We start from the raw sequence: 23,662 nt of genomic DNA on the forward strand, positions 1-23,662 counted from the left end.
AGAGAGGGGCACAGGGAGAGAGGGGCAGGGGAGAGGGGGCAGGGGAGAGAGGGGCACAGGGAGAGGGGGCAGGGAGAGGGGGCAGGGGAGAGAGGGGCACAGGGAGAGCAGGCAGGGGAGAGAGGGGCACAGGGAGAGGGGGCGGGGAGAGAGGGGCACAGGGAGAGGGGTCAGGGGAGAGAGGGGCACAGGGAGAGAGGGGCACAGGGAGAGGGGTCAGGGGAGAGAGGGGCATGGAGAGGGGGCAGGGGAGAGAGGGGCACAGGGGGAGGGGGCAGGGGAGAGCGGACAGGGGAGAGAGGGACACAGAGAGAGGGGGCAGGGGAGAGGGGTTCAGGGAGAGGGGGCAGGGAGAGGGGGCAGGGAGAGGGGGCAGGGAGAGGGGGCAGGGGAGAGAGGGGCAGGGAGAGGGGGCAGGGGAGAGAGGGGCAGGGAGAGGGGGCAGGGGAGAGAGGGACACAGGGAGAGGGGGCAGGGGAGAGAGGGGCAGGGAGAGGGGGCAGGGGAGAGAGGGACATAGGGAGAGGGGGCAGGGGAGAGAGGGACATAGGGAGAGGGGGCAGGGGAGAGAGGGGCAGGGAGAGGGGGCAGGGGAGAGAGGGGCAGGGAGAGGGGGCAGGGGAGAGAGGGACATAGAGAGAGGGGGCAGGGGAGAGAGGGGCACAGAGAGGAGGCGGGGAGAGAGGGACATAGGGAGAGGGGGCAGGGGAGAGAGGGACATAGGGAGAGGGGGCAGGGGAGAGCGGGACATAGGGAGAGGGGGCAGGGGAGAGAGGGGCAGGGAGAGGAGGGGGAGAGAGAGGGACAGGGAAAGGGGGCAGGGGAGCGAGGGACATAGAGAGAGGGGACAGGGGAGAGAGGGGCACAGAGAGGAGGCGGGGAGAGAGGGACAGGGAGAGGGGGCAGGGGAGAGAGGGACATAGAGAGAGGGGGCAGGGGAGAGAGGGGCACAGAGAGGAGGCGGGGAGAGAGGGACAGGGAGAGGGGGCAGGGGAGAGAGGGACATAGAGAGAGGGGGCAGGGGAGAGAGGGGCAGGGAGAGGGGTCAGGGGAGAGAGGGGCAGGGAAAGGGGGCAGGGGAGAGAGGGACATAGGGAGAGGGGGCAGGGGAGAGAGGGACATAGGGAGAGGGGGCAGGGGAGAGAGGGGCAGGGAGAGGGGGCAGGGGAGAGAGGGGCAGGGAGAGGGGGCAGGGGAGAGAGGGACATAGAGAGAGGGGGCAGGGGAGAGAGGAATTAGGATGGAAATAGAGACATGCAGTCGGGCAAGAGGAAAGGAGGAGGATTGGGAGGTTCGACAGAAGGGGGGAGGGAAAGGCAGTTAAAAGAGAGAGATAGTGACAGAAAGAGAACAAAGAGGGAAAGGGAATCATTACAGGAGGAGGAATTGATTGACCAGAGAGAAGGGAGGAAAAGAGGGCTCAGAAAAAAATATAAAGTGGGAGGTTTCAATAAATGTGGACGGGAACCAGAAAAGGTGGACGATAAAAAGGAAAGGAAGGTAATTAGGGAGAGACGGAGAGAGAGAGGTAAAGAGGAAAACAGGAAAGAACCAGCAGAATATTGTCCAAAATAGCAGGAAGATGGAGAAGAGGAGAGTGAAAACATGAACAAGATAAATGTGAAAAATGTAAGATGAAACAGTGCCGAGAGGGGACGGGAACAGAGATGGAGAAGGGAACACGTGGCACAGGATAAATAGAAAGATGTGGAGGGGGATAACGAAAGAGGTTCATGAACTATAATAATAATAACAAACCAGGTCAATCTCACACGTGTCGGATATATCCTTACCTAACGATGAGGTCCCGGAGAAGTGGGAACTCACAATGAGTCACATTCTCAACTAGAAAGGAACAGAAAGAAACACAAATTCAGAAACAAATTCTGTAACCTAATCTGATTTGATTTGAATTGTTATTGTCACATGTCCATGAGTACAGTGAAAAGTTTGGTTTTGAGTGCAGTGCAAGCAGATCATAACATACAAAGGTCATAGGGTGATAGACCAGAGCGAGGAATACAGTGTTAGAGCTGCAAAGAAGGTGCACAAACAGAGAGATCAGTCTCCCTTTATTGGTCAGAGTACTGAGTACAGGAGTTGGGAGGTCATGTTGCGGCTGTACAGGATATCGGTCAGGCCACTTTTAAAATATTACGTCCAATTCTGGTCTCCTTCCTATTGGAAGGATTTTGTGAAACTTGAAAGGGTTCAGAAAAGATTTACAAGGATGCTGCCAGGGTTGGAGGATTTGAGCTAAAGGGTGAGGCTGAACAGGCTGGGGCATTTATCCCTGGGGTGTCAGAGGCTGAGGGGTGACTTTATAGAGGTTTATAAAATCATGAGGGGCACGGATAGGGTAAATAGACAAGGTCTGCTTCCCAGGGTAGGGGAGTCCAGAACTAAAGGGCATAGGTTTAAGGTGAGAGGTGCAAGATTTTAAAGGGACCTGAGGGGCAACCTTTTCAAGTGTGTGTATGGAATAAGCTGCCAGAGGAAATGGGACCATCATAACACTTAAAAGATATCTGGATGGGTATATGAATAGGAAGGGTTTGGAGAGATATGGGCCAAGTGCTGGCAAATGGGACTAAATTAATTTAAGATATCTTGTCAGCATGGACGAGTTGGACTGAAGGGTCTGTTTCCATGCTGTACATCTCTATGACTCCATGACTCTAAGTCCTGAGGATGTGGACAGCACAATAAACTGCGTGTCCCTCCATCCCAATGAAGGATTTGAAGCTGCTTCCCTGAGTTAGTGCTGCCTGACCAACTAAATCATTCCTCTATTACTTGTTTCCAAATTCAAGAGAAAGTAGATGTATTTGGTCTAATGGCTGTATTATAAAGAGCATTGGCATCAATTTATTTCCAGGGCGTTTGAGGGATTGATCTGTCGAGTAATTTGGGGATTGGTCAACAAACATCAGGACATCTACAACTCAATTGCGAAAGAGGTTACTCTGCCTTGTCACCCTGGAAATTTATTATCCATCTCGACTCAATGAAAATCTGTAGTGTATGAGGAACTTCAGTTCCGAGTTAGATCGGGGATACTGGGTTTATTCTTCCTTTGGGGAAGAGAAGATTGAGAGAAGATTTGAATGAGGAGGAGTCTGGTTCAAGTTGATGGAGAGAAACTGTTTCCAGTGGGAGGGTGTACTGAAGGCATAGATCGAAGGCGATTGTCAGGAGCGGTGTCTGTGATGTGACCGGTAGCATTTTCATGTGGTGAGTGGGTTATACAGGGGCGAGGTCTGCCCTGTCCAGGGATGTGCAGGTTAGGAGGATTGGCTGTGGGAAAAGCAGGGTTACTGGGATCGGGTGTTAGAGGGAGGTACCTGGGGAGAGAGGTTGGTGGAAGGGGCAGAGATGGGGAGGGTGAATCTCTCTGACCCAACCACAGCAGGTTTGTAAAAACAAAACTGTCCCCAAGCCGCAGGACTCACCCTCAATGATGCCCCATGGGGTTTTCCTCCCTAACACCCTCTTCCCGTTGATCTGATATTCCGTGTCACTGCCAATGATGGCGAACGGCATGGTCTCCTGGGGGAAGGACACAACTCAATCAATCAGCACAAAGCTCATCGCTCCCCTCAGCCTCGCCCTCACCCTCGCCCTCGCTCTCGCCCTTATCCTCGCCCTCACCCTCGCCCTCACCCAGGCCCTCACCCTCGCCCTCACCAGTCCCTCCCTCGCCCTCGCCCTTGCCCTCGCCCTCACCCTCAGCCTTGCCCTCACCAGTCCCTTCCTCGCCCTCACCCTCGCCCTCAGCCTCGCCCTCGTCCTCACCCTCACCCTCGCCAGTCCCTCCCTCACCCTCACCCTCACCCTCACCAGTCCCTCCCTCACCCTCACCCTCACCAGTCCCTCCCTCACCCTCACCTTCACCCTCACCCTCACCAGTCCCTTCCTCACCCTTACCCTCACCAGTCCTGCCCTCGCCCTCATCCTCACCCTTGCCGGTCCCTCCCTCACCCTCCCCTCTCAGCAGCCCCTCACTCACCTTCCCCAGCCCCTCACTCACACCCCCTCCCTCACCAACTTCCCCCCTTCCAATGCACACTTGCCTTGTCCCCCCTGCTGACTGGACCCGTCCCTCGGGGAATGGGGTACCGAGTGAAATGGTAGGTCAGGCCTAGAGGGGTTTCTCTGGAGAACTTCCTTGGAGGGGGGGTGAACAGATAAGTGCACACTTTCTGAGTGGGAGATTTAACAAAGCAATAGAGGCAGATTCATTGAAACACTCTGAGGCAGTGATATGCCAGGGGGAGGTGCTCCGATAAATCTGGATTGACCAGGAAACATGGTCGGATGCAGGAACAGCTGCCTGGGGAAGGGGTTCCTGTGCAGTGGGAGCAGACACAGCCTTGTTACGTGTACAGACCCAGACCCAGACCTGCCACCACTATCTCCACACGCACCCACACAGAGCTCCGACTGGATCTCACTTACCCTGATCTTGTCGTTTTCCATCTTGTCTTCCATGTCCTCGTCAAACTCCCTCTGTGGGTAGAACTCAATGCCATTGCTCTCCAGCTCCTTCCGCACCTGGCAGGTCAAAGCAGAGAGCTTATAAATAGCACACACCCGCAGCCAGGTCCCCCCCCCCTCAATCTCACTGAGTCACTGACAGGTGCTCAGGAAGGGACAAAGCCGCAAGACTCAAGTTTGCAAAAGAAACAGCGAGTCACAACAAATGATATTCTCCACTCTCTCGAGGGATAATTGCAGAATCAGACAGAGACCGCTCAGCCCATCCTGTCGGTTCCAGCCCTCTGATTGAGCATTGCACCCAGTCACATCCTCTAGCCTTCTCCCCATGTCTCCTCCTGCCTACATTTGAGTTTAATTACCTTTACACTGCCTTGATTGAACCGGCCTCCAACACACTCCCAGGGAACGTCTCCAAGCCTGAACCACACTTCATCCTCTTTAACAATCACTTTCGATCCATGCACTCTGATTCTCGATCCTGTTGTGAACTGGAATGGTTTCGCCCCATCCCCTCTGTTCAGACCTTCATGATGCGGACACCTCGCGAAATCTCCTCTCAGCTCATCTTTTTCTTCAAAGAGAACATCCCTAACTTTTCCAATCAATCTTCAAAACTGAAGCTCCTCGCTGTTTGAACCATTCTCGGATTCAAGATGGCGCCAACTCAGGATGACTCTTTGCGAGGTCTCTACAGCAGATCTTACTCTCACATTTCTTACAACGGTTCTGCACTTTTACACCTCAATTCTGTTAAACTTACAAACACTGCTCTCTTAAATCTACTTGCAGGTCTGAAGATGCCACATCATTAGACTTAGAGAGTCATAGAATCCCTACAGTGTGGGAACAGGCCCTTCAGCCCAACAAGTCCGCACTGACCCTCCGAAGAGTATCCCACCCAGACTCATTCCCCTACTCTATTACTCTACACCTACCCCAATGCATCTAACCTACACATCCCTGAACACAATGGGCAATTTAGCACGGCCAATTCACCTGACCTGCACATCTTTGGATTGTGGGAGGAAACTACAGCACCCGGTGGAAACCCACACAGACACGGGGAGAATGTAGGTAAAAATAATGACTGCAGATGCTGGAAACCAGAGTCTAGATTAGAGTGGTGCTGGAAAAGCACAGCAGTTCAGGCAGCATCCGAGGAGCAGGAGAATCGACATTTCGGGCAAAAGCCCTTCATCAGGAATACAGGCAGAGAGCCTGAAGGGTGGAGACGTCGATTTACTGCTCCTTGGATGCTGCCTGGCCTGCTGTGCTTTTCCAGCACCACTCTAATCTAGACACGGGGAGAATGTGCAAACTCCACACAGACAGTCGCCCGAGGCTGGAATCGAACCCGAGTCCCTGGTTCTGTGAGGCAGCAATGCTAACCACTGAGCCACTGTGCTGCCCAACTTCTGCATGGACCTCTCAAATTTCAAATCTAATGTTGATCTTTCTTTCTTTTAGTGCAGATGTAACACTGTATTCCTGACTCTGGGCTATCATCCTGTGATCTTTGCCTGTACTGTACACAAAACCAAACTTTTCACTGTGCTCAGGTACATGTGACAATAATAAATTAACTCAAATCAAACCTCATCTGTACCTCTCCAATACCTTTAAATCCTTCTCGATGTGTAGCACCGAGAACAGGACACAGTATTCCTGCCGAGGCTGAATCAATAACATCCTTGCTCTCATACTCAATGACCTGATTTTAAAAAAGCCCAGGATAACTAATTAAAAGAGTCCAGAGACAGTACATTCCTGTCAGGGTGAAAGGCAAGGCTAGTAGGTGTCGGGAATACTGGATGACTAGAGAAACTGAGCTTTCGATTAAGAAAAAGAAGGAAGCAGATGTCAGGTAGAGACAGCAGAGATCGAGTGAATCCTAAGAAGAGTATAAAGGCAGTAGGAGTCAACTTATGAGGGCAAAAAGGGAACATGAGATAGCTTTCGCAAATAGGGTTAAGGAGAATCCAAAGGGATTTTATAAATACATTAAGGACAAAAGGGTAACTAGGGAGAGAATAGGGCCCCTCAAAGATCAGCAAGGTGGCCTTTGTGTGGAGCTGCAGGAGATGAGGGAGATACTAAACGAATATTTTGTATCAGTATTTACTGGGGAGAAGACCTGGAAGATATAGAATGTGGGGAAATAGATGGTGATATCTTGAAAATTATTCATATTACAGAGGAGGAAGTGCTGGATGTCTTGACATGCATAAAAGTGGATAAATCCCCACGACCTGATCAAGTGTATCCTAGAATCTGTGGGAAGCTAGGGAAGTGACTTCTGGGCCTCTTGCTGAGCTATTTGTATCATTGATAGTCACAGGTGAGGTGCCGGAAGACTGGAGATTGGCAAATGTGGTGCCACTGTTTAAGAAAGGCGGTAAAGACAAGCTAGGGAATTATAGACCAGTGAGCCTGACCTCAGTGGTGGGCAAATTGTTGGAGGGGATCCTGAGGGACAGGACGTACATGTATTTGGAAAGGCAAGGACTGATTAAGGATAGTCAACATCGCTTTGTGCATGGGAAATCAGTAAGGCATTCGACAAGGTCCCCCATGGGAGACTGATTAGCAAGGTTAGATCTCATGGAATAAAGGGAGAACTAGCCATTTGGATACAGAACTGACTCAAAGGTAGAAGACAGAGGGTGGTGGTGGAGGGTTGTTTTTCAGACTGGAGGCCTGTGACCAGTGGAGTGCCACAAGGATCAGTGCTTTGGATGTGAACATAGGAGGTATAATTAGTAAGTTTGCAGATGACACCAAAATTGGTGGCGTAGTGGACAGAGAAGAGGGTTACTTCAGATTACAACAGGATCTGGACCAGATGGGCCAATGGGCTGAGAAGTGGCAGATGAAGTTTAATTTAGATAAATGCGAGGTGCTGCATTTTAGAAAGGCAAATCAGGGCAGGACTTATGCACTTAATGGTAAGGTCCTAGGGAGTGTTGCTGAACAAAGAGACCTTGGAGTGCAAGTTCATAGCTCCTTGAAAGTGGAGTCGCAGGTAGATAGGATACATTTCCCATGGTATGGAAACCAGCCCTTCGGCCCAACAGGTCCACACCGTCCAAAGAGAAACCCACACAGATCCATTCCCTTATCCTATATTTACCCCTGACTAATGCACCTAACACACTGGGCAATTTAGCATGGCCAATTCACCTGGTCTGCATACCTTTGGACTGTGGGAGGAAACCCATGCAGACACGGGGAGAATGTGCAAACTGCACACAGACAGTCGCCCGAGGTTGGAATCAAACCCATGACCCTGGCACTGTGAGGCAGCAATGCTAACCATTGAGCCAATATGCCAACCAATAGTCAAGGATAGTGAAGAAGGTCTTTGGTATGTTGTTCTTTATTGGTCAGAGTATTGAGTACAGGAGTTGGGAGGTCATGTTGTGGCTGTACAGGACATTGGTTAGGCCACTTTTGGAATATTTTGTGCAATCCTCGTCTCCTTCCTATCGGAAAGATGTTGTGAAACTTGAAAGGGTTCAGGAAAGATTTACAAGGATGTTGCCAGGGTTGGAGGGTTGGAGCTATAAGGAGAGGCTGAACCGGCTGGGGCTGTTTTCCCTGGAGCGTTGGAGGCTGAGGGGTGACCTTATAGAGGTTTATAAAATCATGAGGGGCATGGATAGGATAAATAGACAAGGTCTTTTCCCTGGCATGGGGGTGAGGGCATAGTTTTCGGGTGAGAAGGGAAATGTTTAAAAGGGACCTAAGGGGCAACTTTTTCACGCAGAGGATGGTGCTTGTATGGGATGAGCTGCCAGAGGAAGTGGTGGAGGCTTGCTCTGTCTCCATGGATACTTCCTGACTCACTGGGATCTCCGGCATTGTTGTTTTCAGTACAGATCCCAGCATTTGTGGAGATTGTTACTTGACAGAAATATTCCAGATTCAACGCTGAGTTCAAAAATTTAAGATCATCCTCATTTACTTTGAGTTCCAACTGTTATTAATGATTCGGCTGTTGCCATTTACTCCTCCTCTAGGACTATCTTCAATTACTTCATCTGTCCCGTTACCATGACAACTTTGGCTGTGGTGCGATTATAAACCCTTTAGTTCTTTAACCGCTCCTTAACAGAGCTTTCCTTTTGCTTTTTTTCTCTCTTTTCCCTGCCTTTCCACTCGTTTCAAACCTGTCATAAGTCTTGAGACCATCCAGATCTGAGGTAAGGTCTCTAGTGTGAAACATGAACTCTGTTCCCCTCTCTGTGCAGAGGCTAATGAATTTGCTGAGCGTTTTGTATCAATGCACGATCTACCAACAATCTTCCCAGACCCAGATGTTAATGATCACAGAATATTCACCCCTTATCTCTTAACACTTCTGCTAGTTTAATCAAGTTTCTAATCAACGTGCTAAGGATCATGGTAAAATGTTGCAGACATCAAACCCATGATCAGAATCGGTCATGGTTACACTCGGGAGAGTCAGAGAGTCATACAGCACAGAAACAGACTTTTTGTCCCACACGATCACAATCCCAAACTATTCCCACCTGCCTGCTCCTGGCCCATATCCCTCCAAACCTTTCCCATTCATATACTTATCCAAATATCTTTTAACTTGGTGTTGTGCGATTTTTAACCAAATACACAGGGTCCTTCTGCTCCTGACTCCTCTCGCTAAAGAGTCATCTCGCCTCGGAACATGAGCTTGCTCTGTCTCCATGGATACTCCCTGACTCACTGGGATCTCCGGCATTGTTGTTTTCAGCACAGATCCCATCATCTGCAGCAACTTGCTCCTTCCATTGGAATAATGCCCTTTATTTTATTAAATCGTGTTGCTGTTGTCTTGTGAACAATTTGAATTGTTCCACACCAGACTTCACTTTTCACCTGTCTGCCTACTGCACCAACACATTTATATCTTGGATCAATCTTCACACCAGAATCATTGATCTAGAACTTCTTGCAAACAGGTTTGGGATATTATTAAGTGTTCCGAAGAGATTTACCAGGATGTTGCCAGGACTAGAGGGTTTGAGTTATGAGGAGAAGCTGAATAGGCTGGGACTTTTTTCACTGGATCGGAGGAGGTTAGGGGCTGACCTTATAGAGGTTTATAAAATCATGAGGGGTGTAGATGTGATGAATGGCAGGTGTCTTTTCCCTAGGGTGGGGGCGTTCAAGACTAGGGGGGATACTTTTAAGGTGAGAGGTGAAAGATTTAAAAAATACACAAGGGGCGACATTTTTAAACAGTGAGTGGTTAGCGTGTGGAATGAATTTGCAGAGGAAGTGGTGGATGCGGGTACAGTTAAAACATTTAAAAGATATTTGGATAAGTATATGAATGGGAAAGGTTTGGAGGGATATGGGCCAGGAGCAGGCAGGTGGGAATAGTTTGGGATTGTGATCGTGTGGGACAAAAAGTCTGTTTCTGTGCTGTATGACTCTCTGACTCTCCCGAGTGTAACCATGACCGATTCTGATCATGGGTTTGGTGTCTGCAACATTTTACCATGATCCTTAGCACGTTGATTAGAAACTTGATTAAACTAGCAGAAGTGTTAAGAGATAAGGGGTGAATATTCTGTGATCATTAACATCTGGGTCTGGGAAGATTGTTGGTAGATCGTGCATTGATACAAAACGCTCAGCAAATTCATTAGCCTCTGCACAGAGAGGGGAACAGAGTTCATGTTTCACACTAGAGACCTTACCTCAGATCTGGAGGGTCTCAAGACTTATGACAGGTTTGAAACGAGTGGAAAGGCAGGGAAAAGAGAGAAAAAAAGCAAAAGGAAAGCTCTGTTAAGGAGCGGTTAAAGAACTAAAGGGTTTATAATCGCACCACAGCCAAAGTTGTCATGGTAACGGGACAGATGAAGTAATTGAAGATAGTCCTAGAGGAGGAGTAAATGGCAACAGCAGAATCATTAATAACAGTTGGAACTCAAAGTAAATGAGGTTGATCTTAAATTTTTGAACTCAGCGTTGAATCTGGAATATTTCTGTCAAGTAACAATCTCCACCCCTCGGCCTTATTGTGTTGAGTTTCCCCACTTTCTTTTTGAAGTGAACACCTCAATTCCTTTGAAAGGACCTCACCTCACCGCTCCATGTCTGCACTGACAGACAGAAGGATGGAGGTGGGGTGAGGGGGGAGGGGTAAGGAGTCACTCACCCTCAGTTTAAACTCATGCCTCTCCTCCAGGGTCATCGTATCAGCCTTCGCGATGACAGGAATGATGTTCATTATTTTTCCAAGCCGCTTCATAAACTCGACATCCAGGGGGCGCAAGCTGCAAGGAGAGACACATTGGTCAGGTGGTTGTGGGAGGAGGGGTAGAGCAAGCTGTGGGGTGGTGGAGTGGGGCAGCGGGGTAATGTTTGAGGCAAGGTATTTCCCGCAAGGATCCAAGAGCCTTATGGACCTCAATCTGAAGGCCTTGCCAGGCTAGACAGTGACTGCCTGAAGGCCCTCCTCCCCCGCCTCCCCCCCCACACACACATTGGAAACCTCCTCTTCGCACTGCAGCGGTGGTGGGAGTAATTTATTCTGCTCCCCTTTGGTCAGTCACCTTGACCTAGTCATGGACAGTTAGGTCCCCACCTCTCTTCTGTTCTTTTGACATTGCCCATTTGAGTTGGAGGTCACCACAAAGCAGGTTGCTCAGCCTTCTCCATCTCCTCCTGTTCCACCCCCCGCCCCCCCCCCCGCCACCATCCCCATTCATCTTCCAATCCCGCTGCATCGTTCCATTAGACTTTAGGCCTCCCTTCACCCAATTCCATCACTCATTTCACTACATTCCTCCTTCTCTACCTCTCTCTCTCTCTCTTCACCAAATGGGGTGGCATGGTGGCTCAATGGTTAGCACTGCTGCCTCACGGGACCAGGGTTCGATTCCAGCCTCGGGTGACTGTGTGGGGTTTGCACATTCTCCCCACGTCTGCGTGGGTTTCCTCCGGGTGCTCCAGTTTCCTTCCACAACCCAAAGATGTGCAGGTTAAGGTGGACTGATCATCCCTACAGTATGGAAGCAGTGTGAGTCCATGCTGACCCTCTGAAGAATGACCCACACCCCTACCCCCTACCCTATCCCTGTAACCCTGCATTTCTCAGGGCTAACCCACCTAGCCTGCACCATCTTTGGACTGGTTTGAAGGAAATGTTAAACTAAAATCCGTGTTTACTCTCAGGGAGAGCTTGTAAAGTGATCTGGAGAAGAACAAGGAATTTCTCCCCAGTATTTCTCATGGAAAAAAGACACTGGAATGGGAGACCAGCCATGAAGTGTCAGATCAGGTCCTCTTGGCTGACACTGCCTATCCTTGCTCCCATGCTCCTAAATTGTCCCAGGCAATAAAAACTCCTGAATGAGCATCATTAACAGAGTCATTACCTCATTGTTGTTGGCAGCTTGCTGAGTCCAAGTTGGCTGCTGTGATACAACGGCCACTGAACTTTACTAGCTGCAAAAGATCTGTGGACGTCCCAAAGTCTCAAAAGGCTTTATAATAATTGCAACTTGTTTAGTTTAGCTGTGACAGTGAGGGTGTGAACTGAGCTTGTTGCTCTCTGACCTTAGTTGGAGACTGTAAGCATTAAGTTACCATCCAATACCTCGTAACTGGCAATGTATATCAACTTGCCTGTGAGGATTATACCCAGAGGAAGGGATTTCATCACAAGCCATATGTAATTCCTGGGGGGAGAGTCAATAGGCTCCGCTGTAACTAGAGTCAAGATTAGAGTGGTGCTGGAAAAGCACAGCAGGTCAGTCAGCATCTGAGGAGCGGGAAAATCAACATTTCGGGCAAAAACCCTTCATCAGGAATCTTGACTCTAATCTCCAGCATCTGCAGTACCCACTTTTGCCTCCACTGTAACGAGTAATGAAGGTTGGTGGTTATGTAGGACCCTGTGCTAACTCCAAGAGTGTGAATGGTTCATGGGAAATTGAATTAAAAAGCCATCACCATGTGATCTCGAGTCTGGCAGCCCATCGTAAGTAACGTCTAACTCCTCACCTCTTCCAAAAATTGCCACCGCAAAAACAGATTATGACCACTGGCACACGCCAGGTGATATCGAGTCAGGGCTAAACTGGAACAGCCAGGGATGATGAGGCACGGTGGGCTCACAGCACCAGGGTCCCAGGTTCAATTCCACCCTTGGGTGACTGTCTGTGTGGAACGTTAAAAATCACACATCAGGTTATAGTCCAACAGGTTTAATTGGAAGCCTTTCCAAATATAACCTGGTGTTGTGTGAACTTTAACTTTGTACACCCCAGACCAACAACGGCACCTCCAAATCATGTCGGTGTGGAGCTTGCACATTCTCCCCGTGTCTGCATAGGTTTCCTCCCACAGTCCAAAGATGTGCAGCTTAGGGGGGATTGGCCATTGGGAAATTGCCCATAGTGTTCAGAGATGTGCAGGGTTGGGTGGATTGGCCATTGGGAAATGCAGGGACAGGGTAGGAGGATGGCCGTGGCTGGGATGCCCTTCAGAGGGTCAATGTGGACTTGATGGGCTGAATGGCCTGCTTCCACATGTAGCTGATTCTATGACAGGTTCACTCTGTGTTGGAGGCAAAAGTGAGGACTGCAGATGCTGGATCAGAGTGATGCTGGAAAAGCAGAGCAGGTCAGGCAGTATCCGAGGAGCAGGAAAATCGATGTTTCGGGCAAAATCCCTTCATCAGGAATAGAGGCAGGGAGCCTCCAGAGTGGAGAGATAGAAATGGGGGGTGGGGGGGGGCTGGGGCTGGGGAGAAGGTAGCAAAGAGTACAATAGGTGAGTGGGGGTGGGGATGGAGGTGATAGGTCAGAGAGGAGGGTGGAGTGGATAGGTGGGAAGGCAGATAGGCAGGTGGGACAGGTCATGGGGATGGTGCTGAGCTGGAAGGTTGGAACTGGGGTGAGGTGGGGGGAGGGGAAATAAGGAAACTGGTGAAATCCATATTGATGCCCTGGGGTTGAAGTGTTCCGAGGCGGAAGATGAGGCGTTCTCCCTCCAGGCATCGGGTGGTGAGGGAGCGGCGGTGGAGGAGGCCCAGGACCTGCATGTCCTCGACAGAGTGGGAGGGGGAGTTGAAATGTTGGGCCACAGGGCGGTTTGGTTGATTGGTGCGGGTGTCCCAGAGATGTTCCCTAAAGCGCTCTGCTAGGAGGCGCCCAGTCTCCCCAATGTAGAGGAGACCGCATCGGGAGCAACGGATACAATAAATGACATTGGTGGATGTGCAGGTGAAGCAGAAAAATCGGCGTTTCGGGCAAAAGCCCTTCATCAGGAATAGAGGCAGGAAGCCTCCAGGGTAGAGAGATAATGCTCCTCAGATGCTGCCTGACCTGCTGTGCTTGTCCAGCACCACTCTGATCTAAACTCTGGTTTCCATCTCTCCCTGTTTTAGGCAGGACCTGGTGGATGAGCTGAGCATCCAGTGACACAGTACTCTGACTGAGGCCCTTTGTTGAAATATGGCACCATCATCTCCTCACGCCTTGCACGGTTTCTCTCATTCTGTGGTGAAGTTAGGTGAGAGAGAGAGAGAGAAGGCTCTGATTGGTCATACAGAGACGGACGTAAGACCATAAGTGGGCCATTTGGCCCATCCAGCCATCTCCACCATTAACTGGCTGATCTGATAATACTCAACTCCACTCTCCTACCATTAACCTGGTTTCCCTTGCCTGGTTAAAAATCTGTCTCAGACTTCCTTACACCTTGTGACCCGGCCTAGAATTCTACAGACTCACTTCCCCTGGGGAAAGAGGAAATTCCTGCTCTCCTCTGTGCGGAACATTCTGGAATGCAGAATACGTACGAATGGCCGGTGGGTGAGATGAAGTACAGGCAGCAATGCACCCGGGTGTCTGGAATTCTCTTCTTCCGAGCAATGTTGGCCTCTTCCTTCAGGAATTTTTCATATTGTTCACTGATGTATTTCTCAATGGGCTCCCAGCTACAACAGACCAAGGGGGCATGAGAGACTGCAGCCCAGAGATTCGAAACCCACCTCACCCCTGATGCCAACCCTCTCTCCCTCCCCAACCCACGGGATGGGGGGGTGGGGGCGGTTATGGGGTCCGTGTATTTGGTGTGTCCCAACACAAAAAACCTTTCGCGTTTTTAACAGACGGGTTCATCGAGGTCAACGCTTTAAACCACAATCGTGGCGAGGAATTTCAGATGACGGGCAATAAAGATTTGTACCTTTGTGTCCCACTCTTAACAGTCAGTATATTAGTCACCTGAGAGGGTCACTCTCGGAATAACGGGAGCTGTCCCTGGGAGGGAGTCACTCTCGGAATAATGGGAGCTGTCCCTGGGAGGGAGTCACTCTCGGAATAATGGGAGCTGTCCCTGGGAGGGAGTCACTCTCGGAATAACGGAATCTGTATCTGGGAGGGAGTCACTCTCGGAATAATGGGAGCTGTTCCTGGGAGGGAGTCACTCTCGGTATAACGGAAGCTGTATCTGGGAGGGAGTCACTCTCGGAATAATGGGAGCTGTATCTGGGAGGGAGTCACTCTCGGAATAACGGAAGCTGTATCTGGGAGGGAGTCACTTTCGGAATAATGGAATCTGTATCTGGGAGGGAGTCACACGGAATAATGGGAGCTGTCCCTGGGAGGGAGTCACTCTCGGAATAACGGAAGCTGTATCTGGGAGGGAGTCACTCTCGGAATAATGGGAGCTGTATCTGGGAGGGAGTCACTCTCGGAATAACAGAAGCTGTATCTGGGAGGGAGTCACTCTCGGAATAATGGGATCTGTATCTGGGAGGGAGTCACTCTCAGAATAATGGGAGGTGTATCTGGGAAGGAGTCACTCTCGGAATAATGGGAACTGTATCTGGGAGGGAGTCACTCTCGGAATAACGGAAGCTGTACCTGGGAGGGAGTCACTCTCGGAATAATGGGATCTGTATCTGGGAGGGCGTCACTCTCGGAATAATGGGAGCTGTCCCTGGGAGGGAGTCACTCTCGGAATAATGGGAGCTGTATATGGGAGGGAGTCACACTCGGAATAATGGGAGCTATCCCTGGGAGCGAGTCACTCTCGGAATAATGGGAGCTGTATCTGGGAGGGAGTCACTCTCGGAATAATGGGAGGTGTACTTGGGAAGGGGTCACTCTCGGAATAATGGGAGGTGTACCTGGGAGGGATTGACTCTCGGAATAACGGGAGCTGTCCCTGGGAGGGAGTCACTATCGGAATAATTCGAGCTGTCCCTGGGAGGGAGTTACTCTCGTAATAGTAGGAGGTGTACTTGGGCGGGAGTCACTCTCGGAATAATTGGAGCTGTATTTCGGAGGGTGTCACTCTCGGAATAATGGGAAGTGTATCTGGGAGGGAGTCACTCTTGGAATAATGTGAGATGTATCTGGGAGGGAGTCACTCTCGGAATAACGGGAGCTGTATCTGGGAGGGAGTCACTCTCCGAATAATGGGAGCTGTATCTCGGAGGGTGTCACTCTCCGAATAATGGGAAGTGTATCTGGGAGGGAGTCACTTTCGGAATAATTGGAGCTGTATCTGGGAGGGAGTCACTCTGGGAATAACGGGAGCTTTATCTGCGAGGGAGTCACACTCGAAATAATGGGAGCTGTACCTGGGAGGGTGTCACTCTCGGAATAACGGGAAGTGTATCTGAGACGGAGTCACACTCGGAATAACGGAGCTGTATCTGGGAGGGGGTCACACTCGGAATAACGGGAGCTGTACCTGGGAGGGAGTCACTCTCAGAATAACGGGAGCTGTACCTGGGAGGGAGTCACTCACAGAATAACGGGAGCTGTATCTGGGAGGGTGTCACTCTCAGAATAACGGGAGCTGTCCTTGGGAGGGAGTTGCAATGCGAGTGTAGATATCATCCTGACTATATTCCGGGTGTACACCACAGACCTTTCCCCTCAGCCATCTGCATTTGTCAAACAGATATTCCACTTGCCATTCCAAGAGGTGCCAGCCCTTTCAATGAAGATGACTATTTCACACGTTACCTTAGTTCGCCTGGTATCTGTCCTCAACCTTTCAGATCAATGACACTCTGTAAAGACATTTACTGAACAGGCAGCAGGCAAGGTGTGCCAGTGAGGGTATCGCTGGTTAGACTGTTACATACCAGTTGTCATTGTTAATCTGGTCTCCGAAACCGGGCGTGTCGATCACTGTCAACTTCATCTTCACCCCCTTCTCCTCAATAACTGGAACAGAGGGAGATTATCAGTGAACACCAGGAAAGGGAACGCTGTGGTTAATAACCAGGGAGATTATCAGTGAACACCGGGAAAGGAAACGCTGTGGTTAATAACCAGGGAGATTATCAGGGCACACCGGGAAAGGAAACGCTGTGGTTAATAACCAGGGAGATTATCAGGGCACACCGGGATAGGGAACGCTGTGGTTAACAACCGGGGAGATTATCAGGGCACACCGGGAAAGGGAACGCTGTGGTTAATAACCGGGGAGATTATCAGTGAACACCGGGAAAGGAAACGCTGTGGTTAATAACCAGGGAGATTATCAGGGCACACCAGGATAGGGAACGCTGTGGTTAATAACCGGGGAGATTATCAGGGCACAACAGGATAGGGAACGCTGTGGTTAATAACCGGGGAGATTATCAGTGCACACCGGGATAGGGAACGCTGTGGTTAATAACCGGGGAGATTATCAGGGCACACCAGGATAGGGAACGCTGTGGTTAATAACCGGGGAGATTATCAGAGCACACCGGGATAGGGAACGCTGTGGTTAATAACCGGGGAGATTAATAGGGCACACTGGGATAGGGAACGCTGTGGTTAATAACCAGGGAGATTATCAGGGCACACCGGGATAGGGAACGCTGTGGTTAATAACCAGGGAGATTATCAGTGCACACCGGAATATGGAACGCTGTGGTTAATAACCGGGGAGATAATCAGGGCACACTGGGATAGGGAACGCTGTGGATAATAACCGGGGATTTATGAGTGCACACCGGGATAGGGAACGCTGTGGTTAATAACCGGGGAGATTATCAGGGCACACTGGGATAGGGAACGCTGTGGTTAATAACCGGGGAGATTATCAGGGCACACTGCAATAGGGAATGCTGTGGTTAATAACCAGGGAGATTATCAGGGCACACCGGGATAGGGAACGCTGTGGTTAATAACCAGGGAGATTATCAGTGCACACCGGGATAGGGAACGCTGTGGTTAATAACCGGGGAGATTATGAGTGCACACCGGGATAAGGAACGCTGTGGTTAATAACCAGGGAGATTATCAGGGTACACCGGGATAGGGAACGCTGTGGTTAATAACCAGGGAGATTATCAGGTCACACAGGGATAGGGAACGCTGTGGTTAATAACCAGGGAGATTATCAGGGCACACCGGGATAGGGAACGCTGTGGTTAATAACCAGGGAGATTATCAGTGCACACCAGGATAGGGAACGCTGTGGTAAATAACCGGGGAGATTATCAGTGCACACCAGGATAGGGAACGCTGTGGTTAATAACCGGGGAGATTATCAGTGCACACCGGGATAGGGAACACTGTCGTTAATAACTGGGGAGATTATCAGTGCACACCAGGATAGGGAACGCTGTGGTTAATAACCAGGGAGATTATCAGTGCACACCAGGATAGGGAACGCTATGGTTAATAACCGGGGCGATTATCAGTGCACACCGGGATAGGGAACGCTGTGGTTAATAACCGGGGAGAATATCAGTGCACACCAGGATAGGGAACGCTGTGGTTAATAACCGGGGCGATTATCAGTGCACACCAGGATAGGGAACGCTGTGGTAAATAACCGGGGAGATTATCAGTGCACACCGGGATAGGGAACCCAGTGGTTAATAACCAGGGAGATTATCAGTGCACACCGGGATAGGGAACGCTGTGGTTAATAACCGGGGAGATTATCAGTGCACGCCGGGATAGGGAATGCTGTGGTTAATAACCAGGGAGATTATCAGGGCACACCGGGATAGGGAACGCTGTGGTCAATAACCGGGGAGATTATCAGGGCACACCGGGATAGGGAACACAGTGGTTAATAACCAGGGAGATTATCAGGGCACACCGGGATAGGGAACGCTGTGGTTAATAACCGGGGAGATTATCAGTGCACACCGGGATAGGGAACGCTGTGGTTAATAACAAGGGAGATTATCAGTGCACACTGGGCTAGGGAACGCTGTGGTTAATAACAAGGGAGATTATCAGGGCACAACGGGATAGGGAATGCTGTGGTTAATAACCGGGGAGATTATCAGTGCACACCGGGATAGGGAACGCTGTGGTTAATAACCGGGGAGATTATCAGTGCACACTGGGCTAGGGAATGCTGTGGTTAATAACAAGGGGGATTATCAGTGCACACTGGGCTAGGGAACGCTGTGGTTAATAACAAGGGAGATTATCAGGGCACACCGGGATAGGGAATGCTGTGGTTAATAACCGGGGAGATTATCAGTGCACACCGGGATAGGGAACGCTGTGGTTAATAACCGGGGAGATTATCAGTGCACACCGGGATAGGGAACGCTGTGGTTAATAACCAGGGAGATTATCAGTGCACACCGGGATAGGGAACGCTGTGGTTAATAACCAGGGAGATTATCGGGGCACACCGGGATAGGGAACGCTGTGGTTAATAACCAGGGAGATTATCAGTGCACACCGGGATAGGGAACGCTGTGGTTAATAACCAGGGAGATTATCAGTGCACACCGGGATAGGGAACGCTGTGGTTAATAACCAGGGAGATTAATAGGGCACACCGGGATAAGGAACGCTGTGGTTAATAACCGGGGCGATTATCAGTGCACACCGGGATAGGGAACGCTGTGATTAATAACAAGGGAGATTATCAGGGCACACCGGGATAGGGAATGCTATGGTTAATAACCGGGGAGATTATCAGGGCACACCGGGATAGGGAACGCTGTGGTTAATAACCAGGGAGATTATCAGGGCACACCGGGATAGGGAACGCTGTGGTTAATAACCAGGGAGATTATCAGGGCACACCGGGATAGGGAACACTGTGGTTAATAACCAGGGAGATTATCAGTGCACACCGGGATAGGGAACGCTGTGGTTAATAACCGGGGAGATTATCAGGGCACACTGGGATAGGGAATGCTATGGTTAATAACCAGGGAGATTATCAGGGCACACCGGGATAGGGAACGCTGTGGTTAATAACCGGGGAGATTATCAGGGCACACCGGGATAGGGAACGCTGTGGTTAATAACCAGGGAGATTATCAGGGCACACCAGGATAGGAACGCTGTGGTTAATAACCAGGGAGATTATCAGTGCACACCAGGATAGGGAACGCTATGGTTAATAACCGGGGCGATTATCAGTGCACACCGGGATAGGGAACGCTGTGGTTAATAACCGGGGAGAATATCAGTGCACACCAGGATAGGGAACGCTGTGGTTAATAACCGGGGCGATTATCAGTGCACACCAGGATAGGGAACGCTGTGGTAAATAACCGGGGAGATTATCAGTGCACACCGGGATAGGGAACCCAGTGGTTAATAACCAGGGAGATTATCAGTGCACACCGGGATAGGGAACGCTGTGGTTAATAACCAGGGAGATTATCAGTGCACACCAGGATAGGGAACGCTATGGTTAATAACCGGGGCGATTATCAGTGCACACCGGAATAGGGAACGCTGTGGTTAATAACTGGGAAGATTATCAGGGCACACCGGAATAGGGAAAGCTGTGGTGACTACCCAGGGAGATTATCAGGGCACACCGGGATAGGGAATGCTGTGGTTAATAACCGTGGAGATTATCAGTGCACACCGGGATAGGGAACGCTGTAGTTAATAACCTGGGAGATTATCAGGGCACACCGGGATAGGGAACGCTATGGTTAATAACCGGGGAGATTATCAGGGTACACCGGGATATGGAACACTGTGGTTAATAACCGGGGAGATTATCAGGGTACACCGGGATAGGGAACGCTATGGTTAATAACCAGGGAGATTATCAGGGCACACCGGGATAGGGAACACTGTGGCTAATAACCAGGGAGATTATCAGGGTACACCGGGATAGGGAACGCTATGGTTAATAACCAGGGAGATTATCAGGGCACACTGGGATAGGGAACGCTGTGGTTAATAACCAGGGAGATTATCGGGGCACACCGGGATAGGGAACGCAGTGGTTAATAACCAGGGAGATTATCAGGGCACAACGGGATAGGGAACGCTGTGGTTAATAACCAGGGAGATTATCAGTGCACACCGGGATACGGAACGCTGTGGTTAATAACCAGGGAGATTTTCAGTGCACACCGGGATAGGGAACGCTGTGGTTAATAACCAGGGAGATTATCGGGGCACACCGGGATAGGGAACGCTGTGGTTAATAACCAGGGAGATTATCAGTGCACACCGGGATAGGGAACGCTGTGGTTAATAACCAGGGAGATTATCAGTGCACACCGGGATAGGGAACGCTGTGGTTAATAACCAGGGAGATTAATAGGGCACACCGGGATAAGGAACGCTGTGGTTAATAACCAGGGAGATTATCAGGGAACACTGGGATAGGGAACGCTGTGGTTAATAACCGGGGCGATTATCAGTGCACACCGGGATAGGGAACGCTGTGGTTAATAACCAGGGAGATTATCAGGGCACACCAGGATAGGGAACGCTGTGGTTAATAACCAGGGAGATTATCAGGGCACACCGGGATAGGGAACGCTGTGGTTAATAACCAGGGAGATTATCAGGGCACACCGGGATAGGGAACACTGTGGTTAATAACCAGGGAGATTATCAGTGCACACCGGAATATGGAACGCTGTGGTTAATAACCAGGGAGATTATCAGGGCACACCGGGATAGGGAACACTGTGGTTAATAACCAGGGAGATTATCAGTGCACACCGGAATATGGAACGCTGTGGTTAATAACCAGGGAGATTATCAGGGCACACAGGGATAGGGAACGCTGTGGTTAATAACCAGGGAGATTATCAGGGCACACCGGATAGGGAACGCAGTGGTTAATAACCAGGGAGATTATCAGGGCACACCGGGATAGGGAACGCTGTGGTTAATAACCGGGGTGATTATCAGTGCACACCGGGATAGGGAACGCTGTGGTTAATAACCAGGGAGATTATCAGTGCACTCCGGGATAGGGAACGCTGTGGTTAATAACCAGGGAGATTATCAGGGCACACCGGGATAGGGAACGCTGTGGTTAATAACCAGGGAGATTATCATTGCACACTGGGATAGGGAACGCTGTGATTAATAACCAGGGAGATTATCAGTGCACACCGGGATAGGGAACGCTGTGGTTAATAACCAGGGAGATTATCAGTGCACACCGGGATAGGGAACGCTGTGGTTAATAACCAGGGAGATTATCAGGGCACACCAGGATAGGAACGCTATGGTTAATAACCAGGGAGATTATCAGGGCACACCGGGATAGGGAACGCTGTGGTTAATAACCAGGAAGATTATCAGGGCACACCGGGATAGGGAACGCTGTGGTTAATAACCAGGGAGATTATCAGTGCACACCGGAATATGGAACGCTGTGGTTAATAACCAGGGAGATTATCAGGGCACACAGGGATAGGGAACGCCGTGGTTAATAACCGGGGAGATTGTCATTGCACACTTGGATAGGGAACGCTGTGGTTAATAACCGGGGAGATTATCAGGGTACACCAGGATAGGAAATGCTGTGATTAATAACCGGGGCGATTATCAGGGCACACCGGGATAGGGAACGCTGTGGTTAATAACCAGGGAGATTATCAGGGCACACCAGGATAGGAACGCTATGGTTAATAACCAGGGAGATTATCAGGGCACACCGGGATAGGGAACGCTGTGGTTAATAACCAGGAAGATTATCAGGGCACACCGGGATAGGGAACGCTGTGGTTAATAACCAGGGAGATTATCAGTGCACACCGGAATATGGAACGCTGTGGTTAATAACCAGGGAGATTATCAGGGCACACAGGGATAGGGAACGCCGTGGTTAATAACCGGGGAGATTGTCATTGCACACTTGGATAGGGAACGCTGTGGTTAATAACCGGGGAGATTATCAGGGTACACCAGGATAGGAAATGCTGTGATTAATAACCGGGGCGATTATCAGGGCACACCGGGATAGGGAATACTGTGGTTAATAACCAGGGAGATTATCAGGGCACACCGGGATAGGGAACGCTGTGGTTAATAACCAGGGAGATTATCAGTGCACACCGGGATAGTGAATGCTGTGGTTAATAACCAGGGAGATTATCAGGGCACACCGGGATTGGGAACGCTGTGGTTAATAACCGTCGAGATTATCAGTGCACACCGGGATAGGGAACGCTGTGGTTAATAACCAGGGAGATTATCAGTGCACACCGGGATAGGGAACGCTGTGGTTAATAACCGTCGAGATTATCAGTGCACACCGGGATAGGGAACGCTGTGGTTAATAACCAGGGCGATTATCAGGGCACACCGGGATTGGGAACGCTGTGGTTAATAACCGTCGAGATTATCAGTGCACACCGGGATAGGGAACGCTGTGGTTAATAACCAGGGAGATTATCAGTGCACACCGGGATAGGGAACGCTGTGGTTAATAACCGGGGAGATTATCAGTGCACACCGGGATAGGGAACGCTGTGGTTAATAACCAGGGAGATTATCAGGGCACACCGGGATTGGGAACGCTGTGTTTAATAACCGTCGAGATTATCAGTGCACACCGGGATAGGGAACGCTGTGTTTAATAACCGTCGAGATTATCAGTGCACACCGGGATAGGGAACGCTGTGGTTAATAACCGGGGAGATTATCAGTGCACACCGGGATAGGGAACGCTGTGGTTAATAACCAGGGAGCTTATCAGTGCACACCGGGATAGGGAACGCTGTGTTTAATAACCGTCGAGATTATCAGTGCACACCGGGATAGGGAACGCTGTGGTTAATAACCGGGGAGATTATCAGTGCACACTGGGATAGGGAACGCTGTGGTTAATAACCGGGGAGATTATCAGTGCACACTGGGATAGGGAACGCTGTGGTTAATAACCGGGGAGATTATCAGTGCACACTGGGATAGGGAACGCTGTGGTTAATAACCGGGGA

The 23,662-nt window shown here is 50.2% G+C and overlaps 1 protein-coding gene across 1 annotated transcript in view; it reads right to left on the reverse strand.

Moving 5' to 3' along the window:
* Window positions 1-23,662, reverse strand: part of septin3 (septin 3) — a 59,244-nt gene that overhangs the window by 2,441 nt on the left and 33,141 nt on the right. The window contains exons 4-9 of the mRNA XM_087978333.1: window positions 16,622-16,703; window positions 14,318-14,455; window positions 10,667-10,784; window positions 4,459-4,554; window positions 3,453-3,549; window positions 1,794-1,845 (exon numbers count right to left, since the gene is read on the reverse strand). Of these exons, the coding sequence (XP_087834459.1) occupies window positions 1,794-1,845; window positions 3,453-3,549; window positions 4,459-4,554; window positions 10,667-10,784; window positions 14,318-14,455; window positions 16,622-16,703 (583 nt within the window). The remainder of the gene's footprint in view (window positions 1-1,793; window positions 1,846-3,452; window positions 3,550-4,458; window positions 4,555-10,666; window positions 10,785-14,317; window positions 14,456-16,621; window positions 16,704-23,662) is intronic.

This window comes from Chiloscyllium plagiosum, unplaced genomic scaffold (assembly GCF_037043375.1).
Source record: "Chiloscyllium plagiosum isolate Xiang-an unplaced genomic scaffold, Cpla_swu_hap1 HiC_scaffold_33, whole genome shotgun sequence".
Lineage (NCBI taxonomy): Eukaryota > Metazoa > Chordata > Chondrichthyes > Orectolobiformes > Hemiscylliidae > Chiloscyllium > Chiloscyllium plagiosum.